Here is a 15,661-nt window from a genome sequence, read left to right as displayed (position 1 = left end):
AAAAGGAGGTGCTTGTAAAATCTTAAGCTTGAAAAACTTTATTTCCCAGTATATTGCTAAATAATTTTGCAGTTAAACCAAAAAGGAAGAATCATAAAACCATAGGGGTTGGAAGGAGTATCAGAGATGAATGTGGAATACTCATAACTAGAAAAGGGGTGCCGAACCAGCTGAATTTCTATAAAAGCATCAATAAAAATGTAAAAACACGGTCTCACAAAATTAATCAGAATCTGAAAATGCCAGATTGTCTTCCCAAGGGCTGCAATATGAATACTACTGATGGATTCTTGCAACCAAAACCGGATTGTGACGGCCTGGGACTGCAATTTCCTACTCTCTCAGCTATGGAGCATTCAGTAAGCAGTTCTTGTTAGAAAAAAAGATGCTACCTGGTCGTAACTGTACTCTCTTACAGACTTGTGCTATATCTCAAGACATTATTGGGAAAATAAAGAGAAGTGAATAAAAAGCTGAATAGAAATAGAGGCTCTATAAAAACTACCTGTAAAGTATCATGTCTTGAAAATATTTGTGGCATTACACAGGCTACTGCTGATGCAAAGAAAACAATCACCCTTTAACCATTTCAGGAATATGAACAATGCACTTGTTCCCAGCCATTTAGAATGATCTGACATTCCAAATGTTTCTAAAAATTGGGTAATAAAAGAATTAAGTCAATACCCTTAAGTACAATAAATAACGGCGTTTATTACGGTCGGGGCTGACCACGAGTGTTTGTTCCATATCTGCTTGGGACATTTGTAAAACCAGTTCTGAACCCTTGCGTTGCTCCCATTCCGGGTATTCCGAATCCCTGGCTGAGCACACTGCCGTAGGGCGCGGATCCGTGGTTGAAGCCCAACCCGTAGGGCCTTGTCTGAGTGTTTAACAGCACGACCGGATTCACGTTCTTGCCGGGTGTATTAAAGGAGAACTCTGGCGGTGGGCTGCTGGGCTTGGCTGGAGTGGACGTCACAGGGTTCAAGTTATCAGCAGCTTTCAAAGACGGCATTGGAATAACGTGGTGATCCGAAAGGTTCAGAATGTTGTTGGCAATAGGCACAGCTGATAAGGTAGGTCTGATCCAGTCATCTTTGAAAATCTGAACAGTCAAGGTAGAGACCAACGTGTACAATCTGTTAGTGACGTGGGCAAGGACCATTTGTTCATTCGCATCTCTCCGAATTCGGACGTGCACTGATCCAGCCTAGAAAGTGATAAGAACAGCTGGCTGTTAACTGTTACTTCAGTAACAGATCCTCCACATCCCCTCACCACGACCTAAGTTATATTGCAGGGATTTAGGCAAAGACCTCTCACAGTGGAGACTACTGACTGCACCGAGAAGCTCGTTAAATAACCCCATAAGTAGGGTACATTTTGATCTTTCCTAATGTGTTGACCCCTTACAAACCTAACAAGATCATCATTTGGGGAAAGTGAGTCTTAAAACCAAACTGTGAAGTACAACATGTGATGGCAGGAAAGGCAACAGTCTGGGGTTGGGAGGGAAGAGGCCCAAAAGAAGAACAAAGTGCTGACAAACTCTTTATGCCCAGCTTAGGAAAACGTGCCCTCACTGTGCTGTTGGAGCAGGCAAGAGGATGACACACATGGCAGACAGGCTCAGCTCCAATCTGGCTCATGAGCAAGAACAGAGGCAATGCCCCTTGTGGAACTCAGTCAATGAGCGTCTGCAGGACACACACATAGCTGCAGGCTGCCCCTGCCTTCCTCTCACTAACACTCTGGTTCACCTTCAACCACCGCCACAGAAGAGAGCAGGACACAAACCAGACCCCCCCCCAGGCTTTTTCAGATCATATTTAATGAAGAACATACAGCACAGACTGTGATCCATAAGCCATTTTTACATGGCATTGTGCAGCTGAGAACACATCCAGGTCTTGGGAAGTTTTTAACCACAATTTGGAAGATGCCACTAGGTAAATATTTCATACAGAGGTTTTAGAAATATCTGTGATCATCAATCCAACAATGCCATGGCACAGTGTTTTGGGTGGCAGAATAGTAAACTGAAAGCTGTTTTCACATCAGCAGGTCAGAGCTCCTGCCTTTTTTCTTTTTAAGGAAGGGCAGCATACTGGAAGAATTCAGAAGCAGAGAAAAACTGAGTCTGTCTGGTCACCACAAAATACTGCATCAATTTAGGAATAACTGAGTGCTGTGTGACCCATCTGTATTACAAAAACACCCTGTAGTTCCTTCAGTCTACAGAATATCAGCACAGAACCGTACTTGTTTTTTTACACACACACACACCTCCCCCACATCCCCCCCAAAATACTGAAAACACAAGATTCTACCTTTGGTACCTGAAAGTTTATTGTTTTCTTTTTCTCCCCTTTGAGACAATTGACACTAACATATGATTTGAAAAATGTCTTTACTATTGCTTGTGAGTTTCTTCACTGCCAAAATACAAAAGACACTAGAGAGTTGCAAAATGCATGCTTTAATCCAGAGCTGCAATATACATAAACAACATTAACCAATAACACAGCTTTAAAAAAACCAAACAGAAAGGACAGGGGAAGAGAAGCTTTGCAATAAATTACAAGGACTGAGTGCTGGCTCAATTTTAAAAATATATTTAAAATTTCAGAAGAAACATCTTTATTTGAATAAAAAATTTCAAGTACTAACTGACAACTTTTTAAAGGTTAAAAAGACAAAGACATAACTTACCAAAGTGCCGAAACCTAATGTCCAGAAATGCTCATTTCGAACTTCCAAGACACCATCCAGCGTTGAAACCTGTATTTGCAAACACATCCAGAAAAAACAAAATAAATTAGAAGTCAAGTTTCAAACCCTTTTAGAAATGTACTTTGACACACAGCTGAATAATATAGCATTTTCAGCACTGAAATAAAAGCTTCCACACATACTTAGAATAGACATGTCTGTTAATGACACCACCAATGCTTAGCTACTGTACTTTTCTACCCCTAAACACCTAAATCCATCAAAAAATAGATTTAAGAAACTCATTTCAAGTAACTCTTGCTGCTACATTGTAACATTTTCTCAGCTTGACATGCTGTATGTTAACAGCTGCCTCTACTCCTTTTCCTCCCCCATTCATGTTGTAAACCACTTTAGTAGTACCTTAAATTTAGTTAATAAAAACGACTCCCTGCACTGCACTTCCCCACGTTTGTTCCAGATCCCTGAAGAACACTATTCATCGTGGACAGAGAGATATGCATTTTCTACATGCAGCTACAAAACAGTATTAAGAGAATAATTCTTTATCATTCGCCTTGGACTACTCACAGAGACTCTTCACATTCCAGAATGTTTGTTTAATGTTAGCTGTGCACACTGTTACATATGATTCACTGACTTACCTCCCTAAGAAGTTTATCTAACTGGCCAATCACATGAGGTGGGGTTGTCTAAGAAAGAAGGAAAAAAAAAAAGTTACACTAAAGATTAACGAGCTCTGTTTAAGTAAGAGAGTCTTTAAGTCTGGTCTATCTACACAAGAGACCAATGGCATTAAACAATAAATTCTTGTGACTTTGTGATGCATGTTTCTACTGCTTTTAGAATTCTTCTAGCATGCATCCTCCTGGGAACACTTCCTATTCAAATGCTTAAAACAGCTTCTAAGTTTGTTTTTTTTTTTTAAAAAATCAGAACATTTAACAGAGGTGAAACCACAAAACTCCTTGGTGTGGGACGCTGTCTTACCTGGAGTAGTACTTTCCCACTGTAGACGCTCATGGGATACATGGTACCAAACGTCATCAAAGCAATTGCTATAGCAGATGCCGTGTCTACAGCAAAATAGTTGCTGGGGGGGGAGAAAATTAAAGAAAAACAGGTATTTACATTTTTGAGAGGCCTAAGAATTTTCTTTTGATTCTCTGTCATTCTTTTCAGATACATACACTTACAGAGCACACACCAGAACCAGACACCTCTGAAAAAAGGCAAACATAGCCATGGAGTTGCAATCCCATTCATACAAGTGACAGCTTATGAGGAGATTACTCCTTTCATGTAAAAATTGCCATTTCCCCATAGACAGGATACAAAGAGAGTTACTTTTTTTAAAAACAACCGTACGTACTTGATTTCAATGAGCATGTAGGTAATGCAAAGAGCTAGAGCTCCTGCAATATCAATCAAGACAAAAGGGTTCATTCGTGGCAGAAAGATGCTACTTAATCCTGGGATGATTCCACAAATACTGGAACAAAACAGAAAAAGCAGTTGTCAGGCAGCTGCTCATCATTACTTCAAAACCCCAGAGTTACACCCACTATTTCAGCATTTGACTTCAAATACAGCTTGCAGTCACAGCAAACAATGTCTCTGAGGTCTGTAAAGGCCCTAATGCTGCTTGATGTTTTGTCATAGTCCGACGTCAACAAAAGTTATTCAAGTTCAGATCCACATCTCATTCTCTCATATCTGAAACTAATACCTCCTGCATCTTATAGTCCACAAAACATTGTGCTACACTCATCTTTTATACAGCTTTTCTACAAGTTAAAAATACACATATTGTGCTACCCTCTGTCTTCTGGTAGCACAGCTGGCTGCGTCAGCTGTACGCAGCACACAGGCTCTACAGGTTCAGATATCACTAGGACATAGAGGTCAGTCTTGGGGATGGGGGTTTGCAGATCACTAGTCTTCAATCCATCCGCCTCCTTGTTGTGCAAAAGCATTCTAAACCCAAAGCTAACTAATTCGTGGAGTCTGAAAAGAGGGAGAGGAATAAAAAGCCCATGAGGTTAACTCTAGGAAAAGTATTTATTTATAGTTATCCCCTGTCAGTGGGAGCATGAAGAGAAGAAAGGGTTTCTGTGGATATCACATACAGGAAAACTGAAAGGAAGACACAACATGAAATGTTTTGTTGCTCTGTTTAGAGCCAACCTGTGTTTAGAAATCATGTGCTGGTCTGCTCCTGTAAGAATTTTAATCAAGATAATTATACACAAGCGCAGATATTTTGTACTCAGCCCTGCTACACAGAACATGACAGCAATGCTGTATACATACTAAGCATATTCAGTAATTTTTAAAAACTGTTGGTGGCATAATGGTGGCAGTGTTTGCTCTGGAATTTATACACTAGAGCTACAGTAGGTAAAGCTATTTTAAAAGCTCTGACACCACAATTTATGCCTTAATACCCATCCCAATCAGTATTCCACACAAACAACCAGACTGCCTTCTGGCAGGTCCGATTTTGAAAAACATTATAAAGGTTTACCTTCTACTAAGATCTGCCACATGCTCCTGAAGCCAACTCGTGCTGGCCGCTGCAAAAGAAAGGTAATAAAATGACCACAAGTCAAGTTACCCATTTTAAAATGTACCTAAAGCTTTATTTTAACATAGAGCCCAACACGCCGTGACTGAATAAATGCATCTCAATAGATTCACTGTCACTTGAAAGAAAAACCAAAAATCTGGCTTTTCCAGGCAATAAAATGCCCATCTCATAGCAATCTGAACTGATTAAAATACAAATATAATCGCAGATAATAACCATGGTAATTATCTTTTATATTATACAAAGCTCACATATAATTACAACTATAAACAGTTTACAGTTAGTTGGAATGATTGCAATCCTACTTCACAGTGCAAAACTCCCAGGTAAAAAGAGCTATTAAGAAGAATTATGTTAACTTATTTTTAATCTGCTAATATATCTATAAAATGTCTTCACAGTTCTGGACATTGGTCAGAGGACCTTCACTGGTTGAATCCAAAAGACTGAAAATGAAGGGTACTTCATTAAAACTGTTTATCCCAGTAATGACTACATTCTACTCTAGAGAGCCTGATAAATTCAACTCTAGTTTGTTTCAGACAGCAGTTCTGAACTGTGGTAAGTTCTATTAATGGAGGTAATAGTAACGTTCATCTGCTAGTTAAGAAAGTTACAAGTTACACCTTGAAAAACTAGGAACATGAAAATCTTTTCCCAATTCTTGTTATACCTTAATTTATCACATACCTTCAGAGACATAAGCAAAAGGCTTATTCCTGACAGACAGCATTGTGAATAGGTTGAAAAAGAGCGCCACAAAGGTACCCACCAGCAGTCGCCCCCTAGGGAGGAAATACAGCTTTTAAAAAGTATCTTAATGTCACAGCAACACAAAGCATGAAATCAAGCTGTAACTTCTATACCAGTACCTTTCACTGACACCAAGAGTTAGATAAGCTAGCGTAAAGCGTCGTAACTGGCAGAGTATTATCACTTCAGGGGTTACATGAGATCACTGAACTTTGTGCATTGGTGTTATCACATTAGGCTCTACATAATATTCAATAATGTTGAGTAACAGTTCTTAACTGATGGCATATATGCACACACATACATGCTTGTCCTCTGAAGGTATAAGTACTTGTCTCCTCAGTAGAAGGGATAAAAAAGTTCAGTTTCCTTTGGATTTGTGCCCTCACTATTCCAAGGAGAACAACAACTGCAGCATACACCCCATTGCCCGTAACACTTTCTCTTCCGTTCCCCATATTCTTTATAGCCTTCATCATCTTTGCAACACCTCCAGTTCCCTAATGATCACAGCATCCTCCCCACTCCACATATCAGGCCGCCTAAGAGGCCTCCATAAAAAAAAAAAGAGTAACTAAGCTCATAAAACCAACAATATACAGTTAGATCAGGATTTAAGAGAGCACATGCATTACCTTTTAACTGTACCTTGAAAAAACTGTTTGCAATACAGCTTGCATATAGTTTGAAACAAACGCTACAGTTCCAAAACCTTTGGAATACTTAGTATTCCAAAACCAATCTGGTTTTGAATGTACTTGCATAATTAATACATGCCTGATTAAGAATTAGAAACACAAAAGGACACTGAAAAAACTAGCATTTTACATGCCAAAATAATTCCTTACGTGTGTATCTCAGGTTGCTCCAGAAATCGCTCTGCACTACAAAATAATCAAAAAATTGGGAGTTATATTCACGGAATAAAACCTTGATACCTGGAGCAGAGTGTTTCAGCTCTGAAGAATTAGCTGCCATTCATAAAGAAAAACTGAGTGGTGCAGTACTGCAAAAAAAAGAACTGCTTAAAGAAGCACAGCAGGGTTTGTAAGCAATGAAAGCATTTAACAGTGAAACGAGGCAGACTGTAATTTGTATTTTCCAGCTATGTCCAAACAGTGCCACACAATACAAGAGATGCTTACAAATGAAAAAACAACCCAAACGCTGCTACAACCACCACCAGTGTTGGTAACCATAACAAACCAAGCCTGAAATCCCTGACTTACCGCCTCTCACTAAGCAAGGCCAAATAAGGTAGGTGCCGGATACTGTGGTGGGGGTACTAATCTTTTTTTTACCCACAGGTAAAATGAGACATGAGCTTCAGCAGTAACAGACACACCTCTGGGAAGTTCTGGGAATACCCTCAAAGGGACACTCAAAACCACGGAGGCTTTGGTAGTGTCATTATTAGAACACATTCCAGTGCATTGTTGGGACAGCAGATCAACCTGTACTGTGAAATTGCTAAGTTGTTAACATAGCTCTTTAGAGTGAAAACAGAGCTCTTGAATAGAAAAATGGGAGGAGTGCCACCCCAGGTTTCAAGTCCAGATGTGAACAAAAGCCTCTTAACTTTTATGGACTAAAATAATTTTTTAGGCTAACCTCCTGAAGTACAAATGCTTCCAAACATAGATGGTATGTCAAATTAATACTTGAGCCAGTTTTGAGGAACTGATGTAGTTAATAGTCTACACATTCAGAACCTTCACATATTAAGATGCTGTTTTACCTCACGAAGTAACTGAAGTAAAAAAGGTTTTTTATTAACAAAAACTTTAAAAGGCAAGATGCATGGGAAAATGCATTAAATGAAATACCTTGAAAGCAGTTTAATTACTTTTATCAATTTCTATTATTACATCGAAAGCCTACATGCAATGAGATCAATGTAAGTGAGCAGTAAGGTTTAGCAGTATTTTTAAAAACCCAAAGTTTTTTTTCCCTACAATATCTCCCTACAGACAGTACTTGTAGAATGCACATACTTTGCTCAATCTGTAATATCTTCACACCTAACAAAAAATTAAAAGAAAACAGTACATATCCCTACCTTTCTTTCAGTATAAAAAGAGCACCAAGCTGTGCCAGAACTGTAGATGCAAATACAGCTAGAACTTCAAACCTTTCAAACCTGAAAGTTGAGAATTATGTTTAGAAACACTGAACATTGAACAACATGTCAAACACATTCTGGTCTGTGCAGGAACCAGCAGGACAGACCTACAATTTTCATTTCTTTCAAGAGCAGACAGATGGGAACAAACTGAAATTTCATGGAACAAGCATTATTTTCAATTTCTTTTCAGCCAACACTCCACTTATCACAAACATCTTAAAATTGAGCATTTCTTAGCTCTTTTTCCTGTCCCTTTCCTCTCCTCCCCTATTGTGTGACTGCTTGTTACAGCATCAGTCGTGGGCCTCCTTGTTTGTAGGGTCTTTTACACAGAGACTAAGAGTCGTGGCTGTTAGGGTAAGCAGGCAGTGATAGGCAGCAATGTACCAAATGTTGTATTATCAAATACTAGATGTAGTTATTAATACTTACCCAAATGAATAGACTGGGCTGGGTTTCTTCATCATTACCCAGTAGCTTATTAGACATGTTATCAAACTGAAAAAAGGGTGAGAATTAGACTAGGATAAATAACTGCAGCCTTTACAGACCGGATATCTACAAACACACACTTCTGCCATCAGAACTGAACAAATGAATATAACCAGGCCTTGCAGAGAACTCTGTGCCTTCATCACTGTCACAGTGACTGGTCCAGTGACTCCAGACAAGGTCGTGCTTGGGAACAAAACTGACACTGCACAATTATTGTCTCAGCTGTTCCTCAAAAAAGGGCAGCAAATAACCTTAGTGGAATGGTAGTCAGTCTAATTCCTTACACCAGGAGACAACCTAATGCTGGACTTCTGGCACGTTCTGCTTACAAAAGCTACCACCAAACTTATTCAATAGAGAGCATCACTCAGCCTAAATCAAGTTTACCGTAACTCCAAGTGCAAGGCAATCCTCCACTGAGGCCCTGACACAAACCAGCACAGCCAGTGTTTAATCTGCACACACTCCATTAATCTTTCTGAAAGGAACCTGTAGCAGCACGTGTGACCAGGTATCCCAGAGTCTGACTAACTGGCAAAGGTTTGAGAAAATCCTTTTAATGCTGTCTGGTACCAGACACAGTAATGGAAAGTAGAAAGCAAGAGCCTATGACATACCATACCAGACAGTGAGTAAATGCTCTTCTTGCACATGCTTTATGAACATGCCTAGAAATACTGTAACCCAAGAAGGAGCATGATCGGTGAGATGACAGGACGACTGCGGCACCGCCTCTGTATCCCAGTGAAAGAGTGAAGAAAGCTCTCCATCAGCCTCTTCTTTGCCATGAGATATACCATGAATTAGATTTAGCACTCCAGAACATGGCTCAGGCTGTGCCAAGCACAGCCTTTCTTTTCCACATTGTAACTTGTCCACCTACACATATGGCCAAAACACACTCTGGCTGCATTCACCTACACAAGCTCTAATCTAACCAGCCATTCACTGACAGCCACAGACCCTCCTGCTATTATCTTTCCATGTTTTTCCTCTCTCACAGAACACCTGAAATTCCAATTATTTTATTCCTATGGTACTACCCTGAATTTTTCTAGGATGAGTCTCATTTCCTTTGCCTTTTTTTCCTCTATCAATCCCTTTGGACTTTTTTTGCCTTTTAATTGGAACCCACCCGCTCTCAGTGCCATCTCTGCCTTTACACAGCCCTTTCTTAATTAATGACAATGTTAAATTAAATCAGACTGGATCAAGAACTCATCCCCAGAGCTGCTGAACAACGACATCCCCACAACCTGCTAACACAGCTGTGTGGAGTAAAAGCAAAAGCTGAGGAAATAGTACTGCTCATACACAAAACAGGAAATTCGGATACTCAGCAAGACTACTGGAAGTGGCCAGGAAAGAGACAAACATTAAAGAACTGGAAATCGATTTTTGGAGCAGAATTACTGAGCATTGTCCTCTCTTACAGCAAATCCAAACTCTTGAAAGAGATCACTGTGAGTTAGAATAAACTACTGATCCACCCCCTAACTAACCTCCTATGTGAGTGCCAGGGGTCTTCTGCCACCTCCTCCCAAAACTACAAAAACAATAAAATCCTACACAAATAGGAAATACAGTGTGAAAACCTTCCTTGAGGTAAAAAAAAAAGGTATTTTGAGTCAAGGTGATGTAGCCCAGCAGGTACACAATTCTGAGAGAAACATGAGAGCCACTGAAGTTACATCACAACTCTAACGCAGTCACGGATCAAGGGAAGTATTTTTGTGCCTCTATCAACCATTGATTTTCCTTTCTGCCATGTTTGCTGCTGTTACTCATCAGTGTTTTACTGTCGGATAAACTATAGCATGCAGTGGGCAGAACAGACTGCAGACAGCTGATCCATACTGTTTCTAAGCTAGGGAGCTAACGAGGGAGATAACGGCAGTTAATAATTAAAAAACACATGCATTTTATGCAGTTTATTTCCCAACCACTGCCACCAGTCTGCATCTCATAAGAACTGAATCTGTCATGTCTGTATCATAAACACTATCAAAACTGTTCGGAACTTGCATACTTGGAGTAGTTTCAATTACATTTTGTTAGGAAACAGGAAAAATACTAAAAGTAACTAATTACCTTATTAGAAGAACTCTTGAAATATTTTGAAATACAAATAGGGTTACATACTCCTTGTTTCCAGATGCTAAACCTGAGGGACACTTCAGAACCAACGACTGTGGCATTAGGGAAACATTCCAAGCCAACCACCAGGTAACAGCTGGACACTAGATGCTGTCTGATGTTGCTACACATCTGTGCAAAGAAATCCATGACCGGACTGATTTGTTACTCGTGGTTCTCAATACAGCTACGCTGCAGTCATACCTGCATTTGCAATCCATCTACTGTCATGTACAGTTTTATACTCATTTACACTATAAAACCAGTTAGTTCCTACACTGGTGACTCTTAACGTGTTTGTAAATGAATTTTATATGTACAGGAACATGCAAAGACAGACTCAAACAATCAGTAAGGCTAAATGGGAAAATACTCACCTGAAAAGGTCAAAGATTGTCAAATATGTGTAAGCAGTTAAAGCTGTAGAAGAAGCAAATATTAAAACTTAATATAATTTTCCAATGAAGAAAATACTTGTATTCTTTTACATCCCTCTTGTGCAGCACTTTCCCATCTTCTATCTCACCTAAATTGCCTCTGCTGACAGAGCAAGCCGCTCTGTCTTTTGCATGTGCATATAATAGGAATGTCTTAAACACACCAATATTTTTAACTTTATAGACAGGTTGATTACAGCAATCCTAATTCTAATAAAACAAGTAATAATGCCCAGATGCAAAAGGTATTGAGCCTCTGACTGAGAATTTAAAGTCAGGAGTTCTTCCAGGAACACATCATCTGCCAAAGCAAGAGATCTCATGTGCGTTACTGCAGTGAACAGCAGGTTCAAAAGATCTTTGTTTGCTTCCCTGACCCATCCTGAAACTGCAGGTAAACCTGTGCCACAAATCAGAAACCTAAGGCACTCTACTTTCAGTACAAATGATGGGAAGCACCTTGGAGACCCTCTATGAGAGTAGAAGACAATACTGAAATACTGAAAAGGGGCATTCCTGGAAGCAGAGAAGCCTTTTGCCACACTGCAAACATCTTCCTTCAACTGCAAGTGAGGGTCTCTATGTTACTGGTACTGTTTATATAGGGAACGTGTTTGAGGACTAGATTAAAAGCCTGCTTTTTCTGCAGTCCTAAAGAGGGTATTGCAGGAAGACAGCTACCAGCAGGTCTGGAAAACCTTGCAAGCTTTGAAGGACTTTCACCCATCCACACCTGCCTGGCAGGAATGCCTTTAAACTGAGCACAGCAAATCAACAGGAAGCACTTTCCAAACCTGTCTGTACAGCCACCTACCTCCATTGCACACGGACTTTTTAGCATACTGGAACTTCACAAGCTAAGAAACACATGGTAGTTGGTTGGAATTTCAGTACAAGAGAGCCACCTACCTATGCTGTTTGTAGAGCTGCACCACATTAGCAGGAAGCCAATACATATTAAATTTATAGCACCAAACAGCAAGATCTTCCAGGACTGTTGATGAGAATAAAGACGTATTTTACATCTTGTAAAATTTACAAGACAAAAATATATCTATCTAGTTTTAGAAAACCAACGTTGCAGTACTTCATAACGCAAGCAGAACTGGCTTCTCCTCCTTCCCCAAAATTTACAACTCATTTCAGAACAAGCCCATATTCTATTTTTAACCCTACAGATTGTCTCAAAGCTCACTTATAAAGAGCACTTGTGCATCATGCTTAAAACACCAATTTGGTCTTTTTAAAAAAAACCCCACACACCCCTGTATAATATTTGCATTTTGTTACAGCACACACACCACCTGACTTTTGAAGACAGAGTGATACAACTTTGTATTAGTGGGTTTCTTTCCTTACATTGGACCTTAGGTCTCAAAACCACCAGTACACATTCAGTTTACAGCTCTACTCAGTGTGTAAAATATAAGTGCAGTTCTGCAGAACATGAACTGGCAGGCACAGGAAGGAATCTAGTTCCACAGCTGCATTGTTTTTCAAAGCACAGATAGAAAATTTCGAAGAACATTTCTCAAACTGTATTTTCACTTGTGACAGCTAATGCCTTTCTTCCTTTTATTATTGATTTTAAAAAGAAATACTTACCCTCCTATCTGCTGCAACCAGCCTAAATTCATGTGTTAGCTTCCCAACAAATGATCTCTGTGATTTGCGGAACAGGTGTATTGTCCCCTTAAAAACAAATAACAGTTTGATTAAAAAATTTTACTTAAACCAGAGTCTGAATTACCAATAAAGTAAAATCCAATGTATGACCTATTTTCATAATTACATCAAAATACAGCATTTTTGGTAAACATTTCACATGATTATTATATTAGAAAATCAGGAATGACTTAAAATGAAACTCCAGTGAGATATAATTCAGAATCCAAGTTTACAGGAAACCATACTGAAACACCACTTAAAGAGTGGCTTTTTACCTTTATTTAAATAAAACTACTGGGGATGTTTTGAAAACATAAGTGTTTTTCTCTTCCCAGCCAAAGTCAACAGGCTTATTAAACAGGAAAATATTGTTTGTATATATAAAGGAGAACCAATCAGAGAAATAAAAATAACACTGGTATTATCTGTAACGTGGTGGACACCAGAGCAGTAACACGGTGAGATACAAAATCTCAGTTATGAAAGTGTGACAGGGAACAGACTACTAGAAACATTCATCAACCACGTCACTTGTTCCACTTCCTCAGAAGGCCCAAGCATCTAGTTAGTTCTCTTCCATCCTACTCTTGCCAAAACGTAGTAAGCTTGATGCATGAAAAAGCCCATCTGATTTGCAACAGACACTTGTAGACATGTAACAGTCTGTCTTACGCAGCAACTGCGGGCTGGATGAAATACAGTTTGACCATGAGCTATCACAGCTGTGACCACGAGTAGAAGAGAGAAAGACATTCTAAGGGGCTGGTCACCAAGACAGACTCAATTAACTTACAGACATATTTGTCAACCCAGCTGTATTCCCTATAACCTGTAGAAATACAGGCATGCCTTGGTGCCACAAACCAAGAAAAGCAGTACTACAGATCCTGGGGCAGAAGGCTAGCACTTCACAGAATGCTAGGGGTTAGAAGGGACCTCAAAGGATCACCTAGTCCAACTTCCCCTGCCAGAGCAGGATCACCTAGAGTAGGTCACCCAGGAATGTGTCCAGGTGAGTTTTGAATGGTTCCAGAGAAGGAGACTCCACAACCTCTCTGGGAAGCCTGATCCAGTGCTCACTTATTGCTTTCTTTACTAGCAAGTCATTACATGATGGATGATTCTTTCCCACCCTCAACAGGATGACAGAATACTTTGGGAAGTTCTTCTAACAGGCAACGGACTGCCTGCTTGCAAAGGCTGCTCTATCACCTTAGGACTGGCTGCTTTCTCACACTGCTAGCACTGTGTCCACTGCCAAACCGTGCTGTGCCACACCTCCCTGCCTACTGAAGGATACCATGTGTATTCTGCACCACAGAGGAGGATTTTGTGCAAAGGCAGGCTAGCCATAACTCACCCCTAGAAGGAAGCCCCGATTCAGCTGATGTTGTACTTTGGCACTAAAGCTTCCTGAGCTCTGCCAACACGATGGAGAGTAACACCTCTGTGCTGAGCAGGAGGGCAGCTGCCCCATAATACCTCTGCCACCCAAGGCCTCCCCTGGTGCTAAACCAGCCGCACCAGAAGTACCGCTGCAGTGGTTGCGAGTGCCTGTTCCGACAGTGCCAACAGGTGATGGCACCTGTTATCGAAACCTGATGTCAGCTTACGTGTGCTCAGCACGAAAAGGGAAGCTCAGGCACCCAGCAGAAGCGGCACACACGGGGGTCAGTCTCGGGAGGACAGCCACAGGCGCCAGGAGGAACGCTCCCGCGCTCCCTCTGGCACCTGGGCGCGGGGGCACTACCGCCTGCGCGTCCCGCCGCGCCTTTCGGCCCCCTGACGCACTCGTGCTGCATGAAAACCCTGCGGCCGCGACTCGGAGCGCTCCAGCCCCTGAGGCGCCTCCGGAGGAAAAGCCTTCCGCGACACCCAGCGCCCGGGCCGCCCCTCTCAGCTCCGCGCCTGCCCGCGGGACCGGCCGGGCACGGCCCAGCGGCCGGGGCCTAAGGCGCCAGAGAGCCGCCCGCGACCGGATAAACCGCGTACGGGGACGGCGGGAGGGCCGGGAGAGGAAGCGCTACGTGGGGGGGAAGCCACAGCGCGCGCGCTCCTCCCGCTCTCCGGAGCCGTTAACGGCCGCGCCGGGCTCGGCCGCCCCGCCGCGGGTGCCCCAGGGCGCCGCCACCTCGGCGGAGGGCCGCTCGCCCCAGGTCCCCACCCCGCCGGCGGGCGGCTAGCGGCGGCGCTCGGCTAAGGGTAACGGGCCACGTCTCCCGCGGCTAAAGGCGACGGATGCGCGGGCTGAGCGGGGCGGAACCCCGCGCGCGGCCACGTCACCGCCGGCCCGGCGGGGCTCAGCGCCAGGAGCGGCGCGCGCTACGACGGGACGGGACGGCGCGGGTCGCTCCGGGCCGGGCCAGTACCGGGCCCGGGCTGCTCTTGCCCCGACCGGTCGCGCCGCAGCGCGGTACCTCCCAGCCCGGGAGCGGCGGCCCTACCGCTTTCTCGCCCCGCTCCCGCAACGCGACGTACCACTCACCCTCTCCCTCCCCCAGCAGGGGACACTCACCATATTACTCCCCGCACCGGAAGAGACGGCGCCATGCGAAGCCGGAAGAGGCGGAGGAGGCCTCGGTCGCTACGGCAACGAGCAGAGCCGTAAGGTCACGCTCGGCAGCGGATGTGATGCGCTCAGGAAGCGACGCGCGGTGAGGGGCTCTCTCGCCCCGCCAGTCGGCATCAGCCCCCCGCTCCACCCCAGGGGCAGCGCACCAG

At 42.6% G+C, this 15,661-nt stretch overlaps 1 protein-coding gene across 1 annotated transcript; it reads right to left on the bottom strand.

Annotated features, from left to right (window-relative positions):
- Window positions 1–694: 694 nt before the first annotated feature.
- Window positions 695–15,459, bottom strand: SLC30A6 (solute carrier family 30 member 6). The gene is made up of 14 exons (XM_084262540.1): window positions 15,456–15,459; window positions 12,878–12,964; window positions 12,182–12,266; window positions 11,213–11,255; window positions 8,637–8,702; window positions 8,139–8,219; window positions 6,928–6,963; window positions 6,017–6,111; window positions 5,264–5,312; window positions 4,109–4,228; window positions 3,727–3,829; window positions 3,381–3,428; window positions 2,716–2,784; window positions 695–1,213 (listed from the first exon to the last, which is right to left on the bottom strand). The coding sequence occupies exons 1-14, from the start codon at window positions 15,456–15,458 to the stop codon at window positions 716–718; spliced, it is 1,383 nt and encodes a 460-aa protein (XP_084118666.1). The 5' UTR covers window position 15,459; the 3' UTR covers window positions 695–715.
- Between the last annotated feature and the right edge of the window lie 202 nt (window positions 15,460–15,661).

This window comes from Gallinula chloropus (genome assembly GCF_964237585.1).
Source record: "Gallinula chloropus genome assembly, chromosome: 3".
Lineage (NCBI taxonomy): Eukaryota > Metazoa > Chordata > Aves > Gruiformes > Rallidae > Gallinula > Gallinula chloropus.
The sequence above is the reverse complement of the archived record's forward strand: the minus strand, read 5'-3'. Positions and strand labels throughout refer to the sequence as shown.